Source organism: Mobula hypostoma, chromosome 7 (genome assembly GCF_963921235.1).
Source record: "Mobula hypostoma chromosome 7, sMobHyp1.1, whole genome shotgun sequence".
NCBI classification, from domain to species: Eukaryota; Metazoa; Chordata; class Chondrichthyes; order Myliobatiformes; family Myliobatidae; genus Mobula; species Mobula hypostoma.
In genome coordinates, this window is record NC_086103.1 from 167,895,356 (window position 1) to 167,912,447 (window position 17,092).

The 17,092-nt window shown below is 41.7% G+C and overlaps 1 protein-coding gene across 7 annotated transcripts in view; it reads right to left on the reverse strand.

The window, feature by feature from the left end:
• Positions 1 to 17,092, reverse strand: part of herc2 (HECT and RLD domain containing E3 ubiquitin protein ligase 2) — a 240,637-nt gene that overhangs the window by 49,077 nt on the left and 174,468 nt on the right. For all 7 annotated transcript variants that reach the window (XM_063054516.1, XM_063054512.1, XM_063054515.1 and 4 more), the window contains 8 exons: positions 15,436 to 15,661; positions 14,793 to 14,964; positions 9,672 to 9,858; positions 7,404 to 7,547; positions 6,106 to 6,297; positions 3,374 to 3,527; positions 3,135 to 3,242; positions 972 to 1,103 (listed from right to left, as the gene is read on the reverse strand). In XM_063054516.1, coding sequence (XP_062910586.1) covers positions 972 to 1,103; positions 3,135 to 3,242; positions 3,374 to 3,527; positions 6,106 to 6,297; positions 7,404 to 7,547; positions 9,672 to 9,858; positions 14,793 to 14,964; positions 15,436 to 15,661 — 1,315 coding nt within the window. The remainder of the gene's footprint in view (positions 1 to 971; positions 1,104 to 3,134; positions 3,243 to 3,373; positions 3,528 to 6,105; positions 6,298 to 7,403; positions 7,548 to 9,671; positions 9,859 to 14,792; positions 14,965 to 15,435; positions 15,662 to 17,092) is intronic.

Here is a 17,092-nt window from a genome sequence, read left to right on the forward strand (position 1 = left end):
CAGAGGAAGGTGATCGGGGGAAATTCCTGGTTCACTTCCTAAGGGTGCGTTACTAAAGAGATTCAACCCGCAGTCAATATTATAAAATTTGTACCACAAAGTTCAGGAAATGATAAAACAGGAGCAATACATGCAAAATGCCGAAGAAACTCGGCAGGTCTGGCAGCATCTGTGGGGAGGAAGGAATAAGCAGTTGACTTTTCAGGCCCGGTTTCGCATGAATACTGATGAAAGGTTTCAGCCTGAAATATCAACTCTTTATTCTTCTCCACAGATGCTGCCTGAACTGGTGAGTTCCTCCAGCATTTTGGGTGTGTACTGTGGATTCCCAGCAGCGGAAGAATCTTGTGTTCATGAAGCAAAAGGCTACTTTCTGTGGTTCATCGGACAGAACCTCCCACTTCTAAATTTAGGATGAGCACCCATTAATTTTGAAACAGGATACAAATGAAGGGTTAAAAGGAAAATAAAACCAACAATTTGATCATGGACTATCTCCAACTACTACTTTGATCTTTCTTCATGTTTGAATGACAGTCAATAATAAAAGCAGATTGTGAATGGCCTAAAAGGCCATACATGACAGAGGAAACAAATGGAAGTCAAGTGCAATTATCGGAAAGATTGGGTAGGAGTTTCAAAATTAAAGCAATTGAAAGACATTTAATACTGAACTTTGTCACAAACAGAACCCACAGTAGCTGGCAAAAGACATGTAAAGATAAACATGGCTGGCAAAACAGACATTTCATATTTCTATAAAAAATAATACTTTGTGGAGAAATTAAAACATTTGAGTGGATCCAACAAAAACATATGCCGAAATATAACTGAATGTTTGGACCCTTCAAAACGCATCACAGCTTTCAATTGCTTTATAAGTGCTCTAATGTCATGGAAACAAAATACTAAGTCCTGTTGCCATGGTGCTTGCCTATCTGTGTACTTAATAACAAAAATCTGTGAGTTACCTGCAGCCGGCATTATGGGATACACTGTAAATCGCCAGCCCCAGCCATTCACAGAACCATCACTGGTGAACTTCCATTTTAGCTCATCTCCAGGAATTCTCAGTTCGCTGGACCAGTCTGACCATTCTCGACCTGTGACAGCCACAAATCATTGCACAACTAAACCATAATTGGACCAATAAACCGTTGCACCACAATATTCGGTAATTTTGTGGGTGACGTATGATTCACTGACTTGTGAGATACAAATCTGCACAAAAAGTGGTGGAGCCAATGATAATATCATTTTATGTGGACCGAAGTAACAACAAGTAATTAACTTCTCAAGTTGGATATTATTCCTTCGAATATTTCGACTCTTTAATTGCAGACTTATTTTTTTCTCCCTTATGTTTATAAAATGCCCATAAAATTTAAATCGACATACAACTATCAAAGCAGGAAGTTTTTGTGGACTGTGATAGCCTAGATCATATTCTAATTAAAGCAGAAGCCACACTGAAATAATGGCAGCTCCTATTAACTCCAATTACTGCAAATATGAATGACCAGACACTACGATGCTGCTGGTGGAGCTGTTGCCTCAAAGTTCAATCCTGACCTCTGGTGGTGTCTGCATATTCTCCCTTGTGGCTACATGGTGATCAATTTTCCTCCCCCATCCTCAAAATTAGTGGTAGGTGGGTTTGATAGGTTAATGGTCAGAATAGATTAAAGGAAACTAATGCAAAAATGGGATTACTCTGAGCCAGCGTGAGTTCAATGAGCCAAATGACATCCTACTGTGTTCTTAAGAAACATGGAAAATATTGTGGTTTTGCGTTATTTGACTCAAATTTTACCACCATCATATTCCTTCATTCTTGCAGTATATATTGTGATTGCACCAGTGGCACAGTATTGTATTGCTTAGCACAACACTTGATAGTACAGGCAATTCAGGTTCAATTCCCACTGCTGCCTGTAAGGAGTTTGTATGTTCTCCCTGTGACTGTGTTGGTTTTCTCCAGGAGCTCCTGTTTCTTCCCACAGCCCAAAGATTTACTAGTTGGTCGGTTAATTAGTCACTGCAAATTGCCTTATGATTAGGCTCAGATTAAATTGGGGGATTGCTGGTTGTCATGGCTCAAAAGGCCGGAAGGGCCTATAACATGCTGCAGCTCAATAAAAAAAATTAAAAATAAAGAAGACTGTCTGCTGTCCAATCTTAGCACTATTGCTCCATAAATCAACCAAAATTGTTAAAACATGAAAAATTAAAGGAAAAGTAACCGATGGTGCATTTGTGTGTGAAATATACTCTCTGGTGCTTTGCAGAACAGTGATCAAATGAAAAGACAAACTAATGAAAAAGTTTAAAGAACTTGCTGATGATGCACGTTTCAAGAGGACTGTTAAAATGGATGCTAGATAGCATTTTAAAAAAATCTAGAGCATGGGCTAAAGTCAACTTAAATCATATGCAATAACAGTAAAGCAACAATGTGAGGACCGAGGCTGTAAGGAACAAAGGACTAAATCGTAGATGCAAAAGTATTACAGGATTGAGGGCTAGAGATAGAAACTCAATTTTTTTATTACATATTGCAATGTACTGCTGGCGTTAAACAATACATTTCATGATATAGTCTACGCCACTGATAGTAAACCGAATTTTGACTTTGATTCTGAAGGTAGTAGTACCCAGAATGAAACTTCTTCTTCTGAACCTGCCTTTTAAAAGATAGTTTGATTCTGAATACGCCAGAAACTCATCAACAGGAAGTCATAATCAATGAGACAGATTTCATTAAATACAATATTTTTCATTTGTTGTACAAAATCTGAATAGGTCATGTGTCTTTCTTTCAGAATGTAATTCCTGGGCTAAATATTCAGCAATCTTTCCTCCAAAGTACTATTAAAATAATGCATCAAGTTGCTTCAGAGGTTGCATCACCTTGAATTCCTAATAACATTGCATTTCTTTCACATGAAATTTTTGAAGCTGGACAAATATACCCTTCATAGCATTTTTAAGCACTTCAACTGTTTCAATTAACAGGAAAAGAAAAGCAGTTTTGTAAACGCAATCAAATTTCATATTGCCAATTAAAATATTAGGACAACTCATCACTTGTGACATGCACTGAAAACAGGCTGTTAAAATCCAATTGTTAATACCTGATCTTACAGACACAATCCTGTTGGCACCATCCATTATGGTTAACGGGTCATGGCGACGCTCCGTGGAACACTGTCGATCAAACTCAACTCTAAGGCCTTCTGCACCTAAATAATAGCCACAGGAAAAGTCATCTGCTTGCATATCTAACCTTTCCTTCATACCAAATGCTGCCATAGGACACAAGTAACTGAGCACCTAGAATCGGTATGTTTTACATGCATAAAATTGTAGATACCTGGTATTTTGACTGTTCCACTCGTGGAGGTGTCATCTGTGTACGGGTGACTACTTTCCACTATCACCGGCTGAGGAGCATGTCGCCCACTTTGAGAATCCGAGGCTACATCTTCCAATTCAGTCACACACAACTCCAGCAACATGTCTGCCACCTGTGGTATGGAAATGCAGTTATAAGTTAAATAGTAGCAAGTACAGAATAATAATTGCATTTGGAATGAGTGTTAAAAGCTCAGTGTCTAAAATATTACTATTGAAAAACAAAGAAATCAAATTTCAAAATTAAATTCCTTTAAAAAGTTCAAGTGAGCAACTTAGTATAGAATTTCTTGTCAATAAAGTCAGTCACAGAACACCAGCGCACCTAACAGGCCCTTTGGTCCATCTAGTCCATGCCAAACTATTATTTTGCCTCGTCACATCAACCTGCACGTGGGTCAGAGCCCTCCATAGCCTTTCCACCCATGTACCTATCCAAATTTCTCTTCGATGTTAAATCAACCCCACATCCACCACTTCCACTGGCAGCTCGTTCCAGACTCTTGCCCCCTCATGTTCCTCTTAAATATTTCAAGTAAAGTCATGTCTATTGTCATATAACTACATATACATGTATATAACCATGCAATGAATAGAAATAAGACAATGTTTCTCTGAACCAGGGTGTAGAGTACACAAAACATGATAACTTATGAATGTAAGGATAAAATCTACAGATGAATCACACATAAATAACAAACTAAAGTGCATTAATATTAAATATTGTAAGGTACAGAACAGATTAACCAGTGACACTTCGAATACAATCTGGCAGGGAGTTCAGAAGCCTAATGGCCTGAAGAAACTGAATTTCATCCAGACCGTTATTATTATCTTGTTATTATGCATCGTAGATTGTTCTACTATGACCTGATGGTAGAAAGTCAAAGAGGATGCTGGATGGATGGTTGGAATGCTTAATAATACTAATGGTTCTGCGTATGCAGCGCTCCTGATAAATGTTCCTGATAGATGGCAGGGAGACCCCTATGATGCTCTCAGCTGTTTTATCAGTCCTTTATAGGGGCTTCTGGTCTGATCCTCAACTGCACCCATATCAGATGGAGATACAACTTGGCAGGACGCTCTCAATGGTGCTCCTGTAAAATACAGTTATGATGGGGTTAGGGGGAGGGGGGAGCCTTGCTTCCTCAATCTTCTTAGGAAGTGGATTCACTGCTGTGCCTTCTTGTTCAGGGAGGTGATATTAAGGGACCAGGTAAGGTCATCTGTGATGTGAACTTGCAGGAACTTGGCACATTTAACTCTCTCTACAGAGGAGCCATGAGGGGGATGGTTCGTCTGCACCTTCCTGAAGTCCACAATGATTTCCTTTGTCTTCTCCACATTCAAGCTTAGGTTATTCTTCTTACACCAATCCACCAGCCGCTCCACTTCCTCTCTATACACCTTCTCGTCACTGTTCATGATAAGGGCAATCGCTGTTATGTCATCCACAATCTCGATGACACTGTTTGAGCTGGATCCTGCAACACAGTCAAGTGTCAGCAGTATGAACAGCAGCAGACTGAGCACACAGCCTTAGGGAGTGCCAAATCTCAGCGTAATGGGACGAGAGACGACGCTGCCCACACAGACTGACTGTGGCCTTACTGTGAAGAAGTCAATATCCAGTTGCAGAGGGAGGTGTTGAACCCAGCGAGGACAGTTTCACCACCAGTTTCTGGGGTATGATGAAGCTGAATGCCAAAATGAAGTCTATAAACAACAGTCTGGCATATGAGACCCCATTTTCCAGGCGGGACAAGACAGAATGCACACCTTTCAACCTTAATCTATGACCTCTAGCTCTAATCACACCAAACCTCAGTGGAAAAAGTCGACTTACATTTACCCTATCTATACCCCTCATCATTTTGTATACCACATCAATGGATCTGGGGTTGAGAGGGTGAACGGTTTTAAGTTCTTTCGCATACACATCACCGAGGATCTCACATGGTCGGTACCTACCGGCTGTGTGGTGAAAAGGCACAACTCATGCAGTTGAAGAAGTTTGGTATGGGCCCCCATATCCTAAGAACTTTCTACAGGGGCACGATTGAGAGCATCCTGACTGGCTGCATCACTGCCTGGTACGGGAACTGTACCTTCCTCAATCGCAGGACTCTGCAGACAGTGATGCAGACGGCCCACCTCATCAGTAGATGTGGACTTCCCACTATTCAGGACATTTACAAAGACAGGTGTGAAAAAAGGGCCCAAAGGATCATTGGGGACCTAAGTCACCTCAACCACAAACGGTTCTAGTTGCTACCATCCGGGAAACGATACCACAGCATAAAAGCCGGGACCAACAGACTCCAGGACAGCTTCTTCCACCAGGCCATCAGACTGATTAATTCATGCTGATACAATTGTATTACTATGTTATATTGACTGTTCTGTTGTACATACTGTTTATTATAAATTACTGTAAATTGCACATTTAGACAGACGTAACAAAAATTTTTACTCCTCATGTATATGAAGGATGTAAGTAATAAAGTCAGTTTAATTCACTATCAAATCTCCCTTCATTCTCTAGGAAATAAAATTATAATCAATTCAACCTTTCCCTATTACTCAGATTCTGAAGTCCCAGCAACATATTAGGAAATTTTCTCTGTATTTTTTGAATCTTATTGATAACTTTCCTGCAGGCAGATGACCAGAATTATTTATATTTACCTGTGGATAGGCAGTGCCCATTGCTGAAAGCACAGCTGACAAGACATCTTTGCCTTTCTCACCAGCACGACCTGACACAGCCAACTTCAACAAATCAACCATTACTCGAGTGTCATCTGGTATAAGAAGACTTGTGAATTCATCCAAGTGTTGTGGTTCAGGCCCAGATGATTTAGCCTGGTTTTCTGAATCCTTTTCAAAGAAAATGTTTCATTTAAAGTCAGAAGTTTAAATCAGATCAGTATGATACATCCTTAAGATGTGAAATAGACAAATGATTAAATGTATTTTGTCAACTGGATTCAAGATCTCCCTTTATCACGAGTGCTAGACAGCAAGATGCACATTTAATAACTTCTAACAATAAATATTGCCCAGCTATTTTTTTTTAAATACATACATTTACTATTGTAATCTAAAGCATTTTCATGCATTGCACAGTACTCCTGCTGAAAAACAATACATTTCACGACACACTCTCAGTGACCACTTTATTAGGTACACCTGTATGCATGCTCATTAGTGCAAATATCTAATCAGACAATCATTTGACAACAACTCAGTGCACAAAAGCATGCAGACATGGTCAAGACGTTCACTTGTTGTTCTGACCAATCATCAGAATGGGGAAGAAATGTGATCCAAGTGACTTTGACCGTGGAATGGTTGCTGGTGCCAGAAGGGGTGATTTCAGTACCTCTGTAACTGCTAATCCCCTGGGACTTTCACCCACACCAATCTCTAGAATTTACAGAGAATGATGCAAACAAACATCCACTGTGTGGCAGTTCTGCAGGCAAAAATACCTTGCTGTTTGAGAGAGGTCAGAGGAGAATGGCCAGTCTGGTTCAAGCCGACAGGAAGGCGACAGTGAAAAGTATAACCACACGTTACAACAGCAGAAGAACATTTCTGAACGGACACATCAAGCCTTGAAGTGGATGGGCTATAGCAGCAGAAGACTATGAACATGCGCTCAGTAGCCACACTATTAGGTACATGTGGTACCTAATGAAGTGGCCACTGAGTGTATGTCAGTGATATTAAATCTGAATGTGATGAGACCCAAATAACAGGGATAACCAGTCAAAGAACATGACTGAGGGTGCTTTTAAAAAGGAGAGAATATGGAAACCATTACTATACCCTTGAGAAAAGTGGCAGAACAGCCATATCCTATTATAAAAAGACATCTAACCTAAGCCAATTATCTGTTATTATCACAGAGTCACTGTAAAAATAATATAAGGTTTAGTTTATTAAATGTATTTTAATTATACCGTTATGGCATGGATTACCTCTTTTGTTTTGGTCATGGTCTCTGCAATGATACTGGCAGCTCTAGGGTCATCGGTCACAGGAATGAAAGGACGAGCTGAGGTTGCTGAAGTAGAGGGTGTCACTGCAGATGATGGTGTCAGAACTTCTTCTGAAGATGCAACCTTAAATACATAAAGGTATTTTTATAATTTGAGAGATTGCACATGAAAAGCTGACAAATTTGGTAGAATGTACCAAACAGTCCATCAAATCTGGTTTAAAATGGCCCTGGCAATGCCCAGCGACTATGTATCAGCAGCAAAATTCAAATCAAAGAAAACTATGAAACACCCTATTGATAACACTTTATTAATAACAATCACCACCAACAATGGGCAGGCATGCAAAGATGAGGTGGGAAGAGGCAAGGCGGGAGGTGGGAGCGAGGCATGGCGGGAGTGAGTGGGCGAAATTGGAAAGGTCAGGTACGGGCAAAATTGTGGCACTGAAGTCCAGGCCCCAGAGCTGTCCAAGAGCGAGGAACGACCCTATGTTTGGCCGAATTTAAGTGCCAGGCCAGATTGAAAAGTTCAGGGTGTCGGAATCGGAGGCAAGGGTTAGACTGGTTCTCTCTGGTCCTGTTCAGCTCTGCTCACTGCTCCATGAGGTTTATTCAGCTCTACGCTGAACTGAGGCTGTGGCCTGCTTCAGCTACAAGTCATGCGCATCTTCGTGTCCTTCGTAAAACTTCAGTTCTGAATGATATTTGCTGACTTTTATTGTTTGCAGGATTTTTTTCCTCTGCACATTGGATGTTTGTCTTTTTGATGGGTTCGCTTGGGGTTTCTTTGTTTTGTGGCTGCCCGTAAGAAGACAAATCTCAAGGTTGCATAATGTCAAGATGGGAGGAGGAGAAAATGGCGCGACACAGCGCGCGCGGCCTCTCCAATGATGAATATCCGTTATCTGTCAAGTAGGAGTCCGTGCACAATTCTGATTTGATGGAGGCAGACATGATAGCACAGAAGAACATCTGGTGAAACTTCTGAAATGCCGGCTTCGCTGCTGCTGCTACTGCGTGATCCAAAATCTCCAGAGGGTAAGGCCCCGAATCCTCGGCTTTGCCTGTTGCTTGGCGGCTGGGGCCGGGGTCAAAGCGCTCGGCAGAGATGGTGCTCGGTGTCGGAGGCTCGAAGTTTTCTGACGGACTCAGAGTCGGACTGTGGTCGGGTGCTTCCAGGATGCTGCATCGGCAAGTTTGCGGCGCTTGGAGGTTCATGGCAGGGAGAGTTTTCTTCCTTCTACCGTCTGCGTGAGATGATGGGCTATCGGAACTTTGAGACTTTTTTTACCGTGCCCATGGTCTGCTCTTATCAAATTACGGTATTGCTTTGCACTGTTGTAACTATATGTTATAATTATGTGGTTTTGTCAGTTTTAGTCTTGGTCTGTCTTGTGTTTCTGTGATATCATACCAGAGGAACATTGTATCATTTTTTAATGCATGCATTTCTAAATGACGGTACACAAGAACTGAGTGTCCTCATAATCTAATGTATACATACTTTGACAATAAAGGTACTTTGAACTTTGAAATCTAGTAGAAGACATGGAAGTTGAGGGGCCAGATTTGAAGAGTAGCCAAGATCAATTGCTCAAGGTGAGGTAATACTGATGGCTAAGCTTTATGAATCTATTAGCCTATGTTTTTGGATTCCTTGAATGTCAGAACAAAAACCACGGGCATTGTGTTTCTTCTTATTTAGCTGATAAGGTGGATAAGCCTCAGTGCTTTTGGAGAAAATAAATGACGTGCACTCTAGAAATTGTTTGACTTAGTTTCTGCAGTAAATTCTTTCCCTGCTCCTCTTCAAAATAAATCAGCTGGTAAAGCCACCTCGGTGTTAAGCAACAAACTAGTAAACATGCAGTTGGTAAACAAAACAGATTCTGCAGATGCTGGAAATTCACAATAACACACACAAAACACTAGAGGAACTCAGCAGGTCAGGCAGCATCTATGGAGAGGATTAAACAGTCGAAGTTTCGTGCCAAGACCCTTCATCGGGACTGATGAAGTGTCCTATGGAAGGGCCCGAGCATGAAATATAGACTTTGTTTATTCCTCTCCATAGATGCTGCCTCCCGACCTGCTGAGTTACTCCAGCAATTTGTGTGTGTTACTCTAAAAACGCAATCCATTTTATTTATGACACTTAAGGATTATGTTCAAATAAGTTTCCAAACATTTTCAGAGTTCTATATATGGTTGAGTTATCATTCCATACTTGCAGAAGCATCCTCACCTCTCCTTTTCTGTCCTGCCAAGGATTTGGACTCAGTCTGTCTTCCCTGTCACTTGCCACTTCTGAAGCACAGTCACCAACTGGACTGGTGGCTGTAGATGACTCAGCTGGAGGCACAGGAGATGCTGATGTGCATTCTACAGGTGCAATCATGCTGGCTGGCATCAAGGCTCCCACCAGAGCATCCCTTTAGGGAAAAAAAACATATTTCTTTTAAAACAATCATAGTTGAAAACAATTGATATCAATTCTGAAATTTGTGATACAAAATGAATCAGAATGAATATCACTGGCATGCGTCGTGAACTTTTTTGATTCTGCAGCTACAGACCAATGCAATACATAATAATGGAGGGAAAAATATGAATTACAGTTTTGTACATTCAGCAATCAAATGGCAGAAGTGAAGAAGCTGTTCCTGAATTGTTGAGTGTGTGCCTTCAGGCTTCTGTTCCTCCTTCCTGCTGGAGGCAAGGAGAACAAGGCAAGACCTGGGTGATGAGGGTCCTTAATGATGGTCATTGCCTTTCTGAGGCATCGCTCCTTGAAGATGTCCTGGAAACTACGGAGGCTAGTGCTCATTATGAATCTGACCAAGTTTACAACTCTCTGCAGCGTACTTCAACACTGTGCAGTGACACCTCCACCACCCCGCCCTGATACCAGTGATGCAGCCAGTTAGAATGCTCTCCACGGTACATCTGTAGAAATTTGAGTGTTTCTGGAGACGTACCAAATTTTCTCGAACTCCTAATGAAATATAGCCGCTGTTGTGCCTTCTTTGTAACTGATTGATATGTTGGGTCCAGGCTAGATCAGGAATATGAAATTGCTTACTCTTTTCACTTCTGATCCCTGTGAGGACTGGTGTGTGATCCCTTGTCTTACTCTTTCTGAAGGCCACAATCAGTTCTTTGGTCTTACTGACATTGAGTACAAAGTTGTTGCCACAACACCACTTATCTATCTCACTCTTGTACACCCCCTCATCTCCATCTGAGATTATACCAACAATGGCTGTATTATCAGCAAGTTTAAAGATGGTACTTCAGCTGTGCCCAACCACACAGTCATGGGTGTAGAGAGAGTAGAGCAGTGGGCTAAGCACACATCCCTGTGGTGCAATGGTGTTGATTGTCAGTGAGGTAAATATGTTATTTCCATTTGGCACAGATTGTGGTCTACTGGTTTGGAAGTCAAGGATCCAGATGCAGAGGGAGGTACACAGGCCCAGATTCAGGAGCTTTTCAATCAGAACCATAGGAATGATTGTTTTAACTGCTGAGCTGTAGTCAATAAACAGCATTCCAATATGAGTATTTATGTTGTCCAGATGATCCAATAAAGAGGAAAATCAAATCTCAATTATTTAAAAAAATGAGAAAAGACTTGTACATTAATTTACTAGCTGTGACAGTAAATCAGTATTGCAGTATTTCCTTAAAAATTAGCTATAATTTACAGACAATAAATACATCACCAATATATCACCACCTTGGCCAAGAAAAATCACCAACACCTCTACTTCCTCAGGAGGCTAAAGAAATTTGGTGTTTCCCGGTGATCCTCACCAGTTTTTAATTGCTGCACCACAAAAAGCATCCTATCCAGGTGGGTTGGTATGGTAACTGCTCTGCTCGTGACTGTAAGAATCTGCAGAAAGTTCTGGACACATCTCAACACATCACAGAAACCAGCTGCCCTTCTATCTATACCTCTTGCTGCCTCAGTAAAGTAGCCAGCAGAATCAAAGACTGCACCTACCATGGATATTCTCTCTTTTCCCCCTTCCCATAAGGCAGAAGATACAAAAGCCAGTCTCAATGACAGTTTCTACTCCTCTGTTTTAAAACAATCAAGTATTTCACTAGCCACACACACAAAATGCTGGTGGAACGCAGCAGGCCAGGCAGCATCTATTGGAAGAGGCACAGTCGACGTTTTGGGCCGAGACCCTTCATCAGGACTAACTGAAAGAAGAGATAGTAAGAGACTTGAAAGTGGGAGGGGGAGGCCACCTCCAACAGGATCCCACCACTAAGCACATCTTTCCCTCCCCTCCTCTTTCTGCTTTCCGCAGGGATCGCTCCCTACGCGACTCCCTTGTCCATTCATCCTTGTCTATCCCTTCCCACCGATCTCCCTCCTGGCACTTATCCTTGTAAGCGGAACAAGTGCTACACATGCCCTTACACTTCCTCCCTCACCACCAATCAGGGCCCCAGACAGTCCTTCCAGGTGAGGCAACACTTCACCTGAGTCGGCTGGGGTGATATACTGCGCCCAGTGCTCCCGTTGCGGCCTTCTACATATTGGCGAGACCCAAGGCAGGCTGGAAGACCAGTTCGCTGAACACCTACGCTCTGTCCGCCAGAGAAAGCAGGATCTCCCACTGGCCACACATTTTCATTCCACGTCCCATTCCCATTCCGATATGTCTATCCACGGCCTCCTCTACTGTCAAGATGAAGCCACACTCAGGTTGGAGGAACAATACCTTATATTCCGTCTGGGTAACCTCCAACCTGATGGCATGAACATTGACTTCTCTAACTTCCATTAATGCCCCTCCTCCCCTTCTTACTCATTCATTCATTTATTATTCCCCCCTTTTTTTCTCTCTCTCCCTTTTCTCCCCCTGTCCGTCCCACTACAACTCCTTGCCTGCTCTCCATCTTCCTCTGGGCTTCCCTCCCCCTTTTCTTGCCTCTTGTCCCATGATCCTCTCGTATCCCTTTTGCCAATCAACTGTCCAGTGCTTAGCTCCATCTCTCCCCCTCCTGTTTTCTCCTATCATTTCGGATCTCCCCCCACCCACCCCACTTTCAAATCTCTTACCATCTCTTCTTTCAGTTAGTCCTGATGAAGGGTCTCGGCCTGAAATGTCGACTGTACCTCTTCCTATAGATGCTGCCTGGCCTGCTGCGTTCCACTAGCATTTTGTGTGTGTTGCTTGAATTTCCAGCATTTTGTGTGTGTTGCTTGAATTTCCAGCATCTGCAGATTTCCTCGTGTTTGCGTTTTTAAATATTTCACTAGTGTTGGGCTTCCTACCTACAGCCCACAGATCCCTCAGTTAATGGTAAGGCTGCCTTGCTGTCTCTGATACAGGCCAAGTAAACAGTATTTCCTTCAAAAGATCATAAGACAACCTACAAACCAGCCAGTTTTCTTATAAAACTGCACAACAGTACACCCAAGAGAATTGATGCAGTTTTAAAAGGCAAAGGTGGTCACACCAAATACTGATTTATTTTTTTTTACTGTTTATTGGTCTTTGTAGTACTTTTTTTGATATTTGGAAACTTTCATTTAATAATTTTTGAAAGCATCTTCACTTCACAGAATGTTTTCTTACATAAGACCCATAAGATACAGAAGCAGAATTAGGCCATTCGGCCCATCGAGTCTGCTCCGCCATTTCATCATGGCTGATCCATTTTTCCTCTCGGCCCCAATCTCCTGCCGTCCCCCCGTATCCCTTCATGCTCCGACCCACCAAGAGTCTACAAATTCTACCTTAAATATAAAGACATGGCCTCTACAGCTGCCTGTGGCAATGAATTCCCCTCTCTGGCTAAAGAAATTCCTCCTCAGCTCCATTCTAACAGGAGGTCCCTCTATTTTGAGGCCGTGTCCTCTGGTCTTAGACACTCCCACCATAGGAAATATTCTCTCTACAGTCACTCTATCAAGGCCTTCACCATTTGATAAATTTTAATTAGGCCATCCCCTCATTCTTCTAAGTTCCAGTGAATACAAGCCCAGAGCCATCAAACACTCTTCATTTGACAAGTCCTTTAATCTTGGAATCATTCTTGTAAACCTCCTTTGAACCCTGTCCAGCTACAGCACATCCTTTCTATGATAGGGGCCTAAAACTGCTCACAATACTCTAAGTGAGGCTTCACCAGTGGTTTATAAAGTCTCAACATTACATCTTTGCTTTTACATTCAAGTCCTCTTGAAATTAATGGTAACATTGCATTTGCCTTCCTCACTACAGACTCAACCTGCAAATTAACCTTCAGGGAATCCTGCTCAAAGACTCCCAAGTCTCCTTGCGCCTCAGATTTTTGAATTTTCTCTCCACTTAGAAAATAGTCAACCCTTTCATTTCTTCTACTAAAGCGCATTACCATACACTTTCCATCTGCCAATTCTTTGTCCATTCTAATCTGTTTAAGTCCTTCTGTAGCCTCCCTATTTCCCCAAAACCACCTGCCCCTCCACCTAACTTCATATCATCAGCAAAGCTTGCAACAAAACTATCAATTCCAGCATCCAAATCATCCACATATAATGTAGAAAGAACCGGTCCCAACTCAGGCCCCTGTGGAACACCACTAGTCACTGGCAGCCAACCAGAAAAGGCTCCCTTTATTCCCACTCTTTGCCTCATGCCAACAAGTCACAGCTTCATGTATGCTAGAACCTTTTCTGTAATACCATGGGCTCATAGCTTGTTAAGCAGCGTCATGTGTGGCACTTTGTCAAAGGCCTTATGAAAATTCAAGTACACATCAACTGATTCTCCTTTGTTTCCCCTGCTTGTCATTTCTTCGAAGAATTTCAACAGATTTGTCAGGCAAGATTTTCCCTCGAGGGAACCATGCTGACTATGGCCTATTTTACATGTGCCTCCAAGTACTTCGAAACTACATCCTTAATAATCAACTCCAACATCTTCCAATCACTGAGGCCAGACTAATTGGCCTATAGTTTCCTTTCTTCTGCCTCTCTCCCTTCTTGAAGAGCGGAGTGACATTTTCAATTTCACAGTCTTCCAGAACCATTTCAGAATCTTGTGATTCTTGAAAGATCATTACTAGTGCCTCCATAATCTCTTTAGCCACCTTGTTCAGAATCCTGGGGTGTATACCATCTGGTCCAGGTGACTTATCTACCTTCAGACCTTTCAGTTTCCCAAGAACCTTCTCCCTAGTAATGGTAACTTCACACACTTCATGACCCCTGACAGCTGTAACTTCCACCATACTGCTAGTGTCTTCCACAGTGAAGAGTGTTGTAAAAATGTGTGCGTAAGACTTTTGCACAGTACTATATATTAAGGCTCAGAAATCACTTCCTTTAGAATAATATTCACTTGCATGCCATTACCGAGAATACATGATCTGCAGAGCTGTCAGCACATGGGACAATGCCTGCTGCTTGGAATGGTTCCCATCCAATGAGAGAAGAATCTTCGCAAGCGAAGGTCGATTGGGTTTGGAGTTGTTTAAGCCACTAATTTTGTTGCTGATGGCGGTAGAGTCCATGTCTGATTGAACACCTACATGGAATAAAAGTAAATCACCAGGTTTCTCCAAAAGTAATATACATTCTATAGATTAATGAAAAGGCACACAGTCTGCACAAGATATTCTTGTTAAAGAAATTAACTACTAAATAAACTTTCCACACGTACACTTAACTTCTTGCAAGACAGCAAAAGTTACACTGTTTAATACCCGTGAATTTGATATCTGCTTGTGACAATTCAGACTCTTAATAAAACAGGGACATTAACTGGCAGCTTAGTTAAAAAAAAAACAAGATAATATTTAAAGACAGCAATAATAATACCAAAGTTCTTCAATCCAGATTATAACATAAATGCACAAGTACTCAATATACATACATTTATCCATTTAAACTTTTAACTCGATAAATCACAAATTTTTGAAATATATTTTAACCTGCAGTTCAGAATTCCACGACATACGTGCCAATTAAACTTATCAAGTTAAAATTAAAAAGTTACCCAAGTATGAAGCGCCTAAAGGGTCTCTAGCAGTTTGGAACAGAACCGGCTCATGCACTGAAGGTGTTGCCACATCCACAGTTGTCCAGGCTACACTGTGCGAAGAACCACAAGCCACACGGGTGATCTTTTGTCCCTCCAGACCCTGCACCAGGGTCGGCTTCCTATTGACAGTTGTGGTTCCATTTCCTTGCTGGCCATGGTCATTATCACCCCAAGCGTAAACCTAGTAATGTTTGATTTGTGGAGTGGGGGAATGGGGGAGAAAAATTGAAAAATTGTATTTAAAGCCACAAATTTGGAACATGGGTTTGTTAACAAGTTCACTTTCTCTACATTTTGGTAACACAGAAGAGCACCTCTCAAAAGAATGAAACTTCTTATTTCAGACATATTTGAACAACAGTTTAATTTGAACACATGATCAGAAATTCTAGGCTCCTCAAGCCCAGGAAAATATCTTCTTTGTATTAATTTTGTCGAGCCTTCCAAGAATTTTATATGATTTAGTGAGCTACATAAACACTAAAGAATAGAGGCTAGGCAAACTGGATCTTTCCTTGTACAACATAACTGCCATCCCAGGAACCAGTCTGATGAATTATCACTCTGTTCCTGTGGTGGCAAGTATCTCATTTCTGTAAGCAAGGAGACTAAAACTGCACACAATATTTTAAGTGTGATACTATAGATATTTTACTGACATTGTATGATACTATAGATATCTTACTGACATTGTATTTATTTATTAATAAAATATTACACTGAAACCCATGAAAAAAGGCAAGTTAAAATAACAAGAAAATCAACTTGAAACTTATAATGCAGGTTAGATAATGCTTTTACAAAATCTTTGTAGAAAAAATAAAACCTCTTTCTACTTTATGAGCAGAAATCTGAGCTATGCCCATTCTCAATATTAGCTAGCTGAATATACTGGCATGAATGTCCAGAGGAGGTTCACAAGAATGATCCCAGGAGTGTCTTGAACTCCTGATAATTCCTCCCCCCCCACCCCCCACCACTTCTCCATTCTCCATTCCTGGTTCCCTCTCTCACCTTTTTCCTTACCTGCCCATCACCCCCCCCCCAGTGCTCCTCCTCCTTCCCTTTCTTTCATTGTCTTCTACTATCAGTTTCACCTTTCTCCAGTCCTTTATCTCTTTCACCAATCAACTCCCTAGCTCTTTACTTCACCCCTTCCCCGGTTTCACCCATCACCTACCACCTTGTACTTCTTCCTCTCCTACCCCCCTTCTTTTTAACTCTGACCTCATCTTTTATCTCCAATCTTAATGAAGGGTCTCAACCCAAAACATCAGCTGTTTATTCCTTTCCATAGATGCTGCCTGACAGCAAGTTCCTCCAGCATTTTGTGTGTGCCTTGCCCTGGATTTCCAGCATCTGCAGATTTTCTTGTGCCAGGAATGAAAGGGTTAAGGCATGAGGAGCTTTTGATGGCTCTGGGCCTGTACTTGCTGGCATTTAGAAAAATGAGGGGGGGAATCTCATTGAGTGGACGTGGAGACGATGCTTCCTGTAGTGGGGGAAGCTAGGACCAGAAGGCATAGACTCAAAAGTACTGTTTTAGAACAGTGATGAGGAGGAATTTCAATAGTCAGACGGTGGAGATCTGTGGACAGGCAGCTGTGGAGGA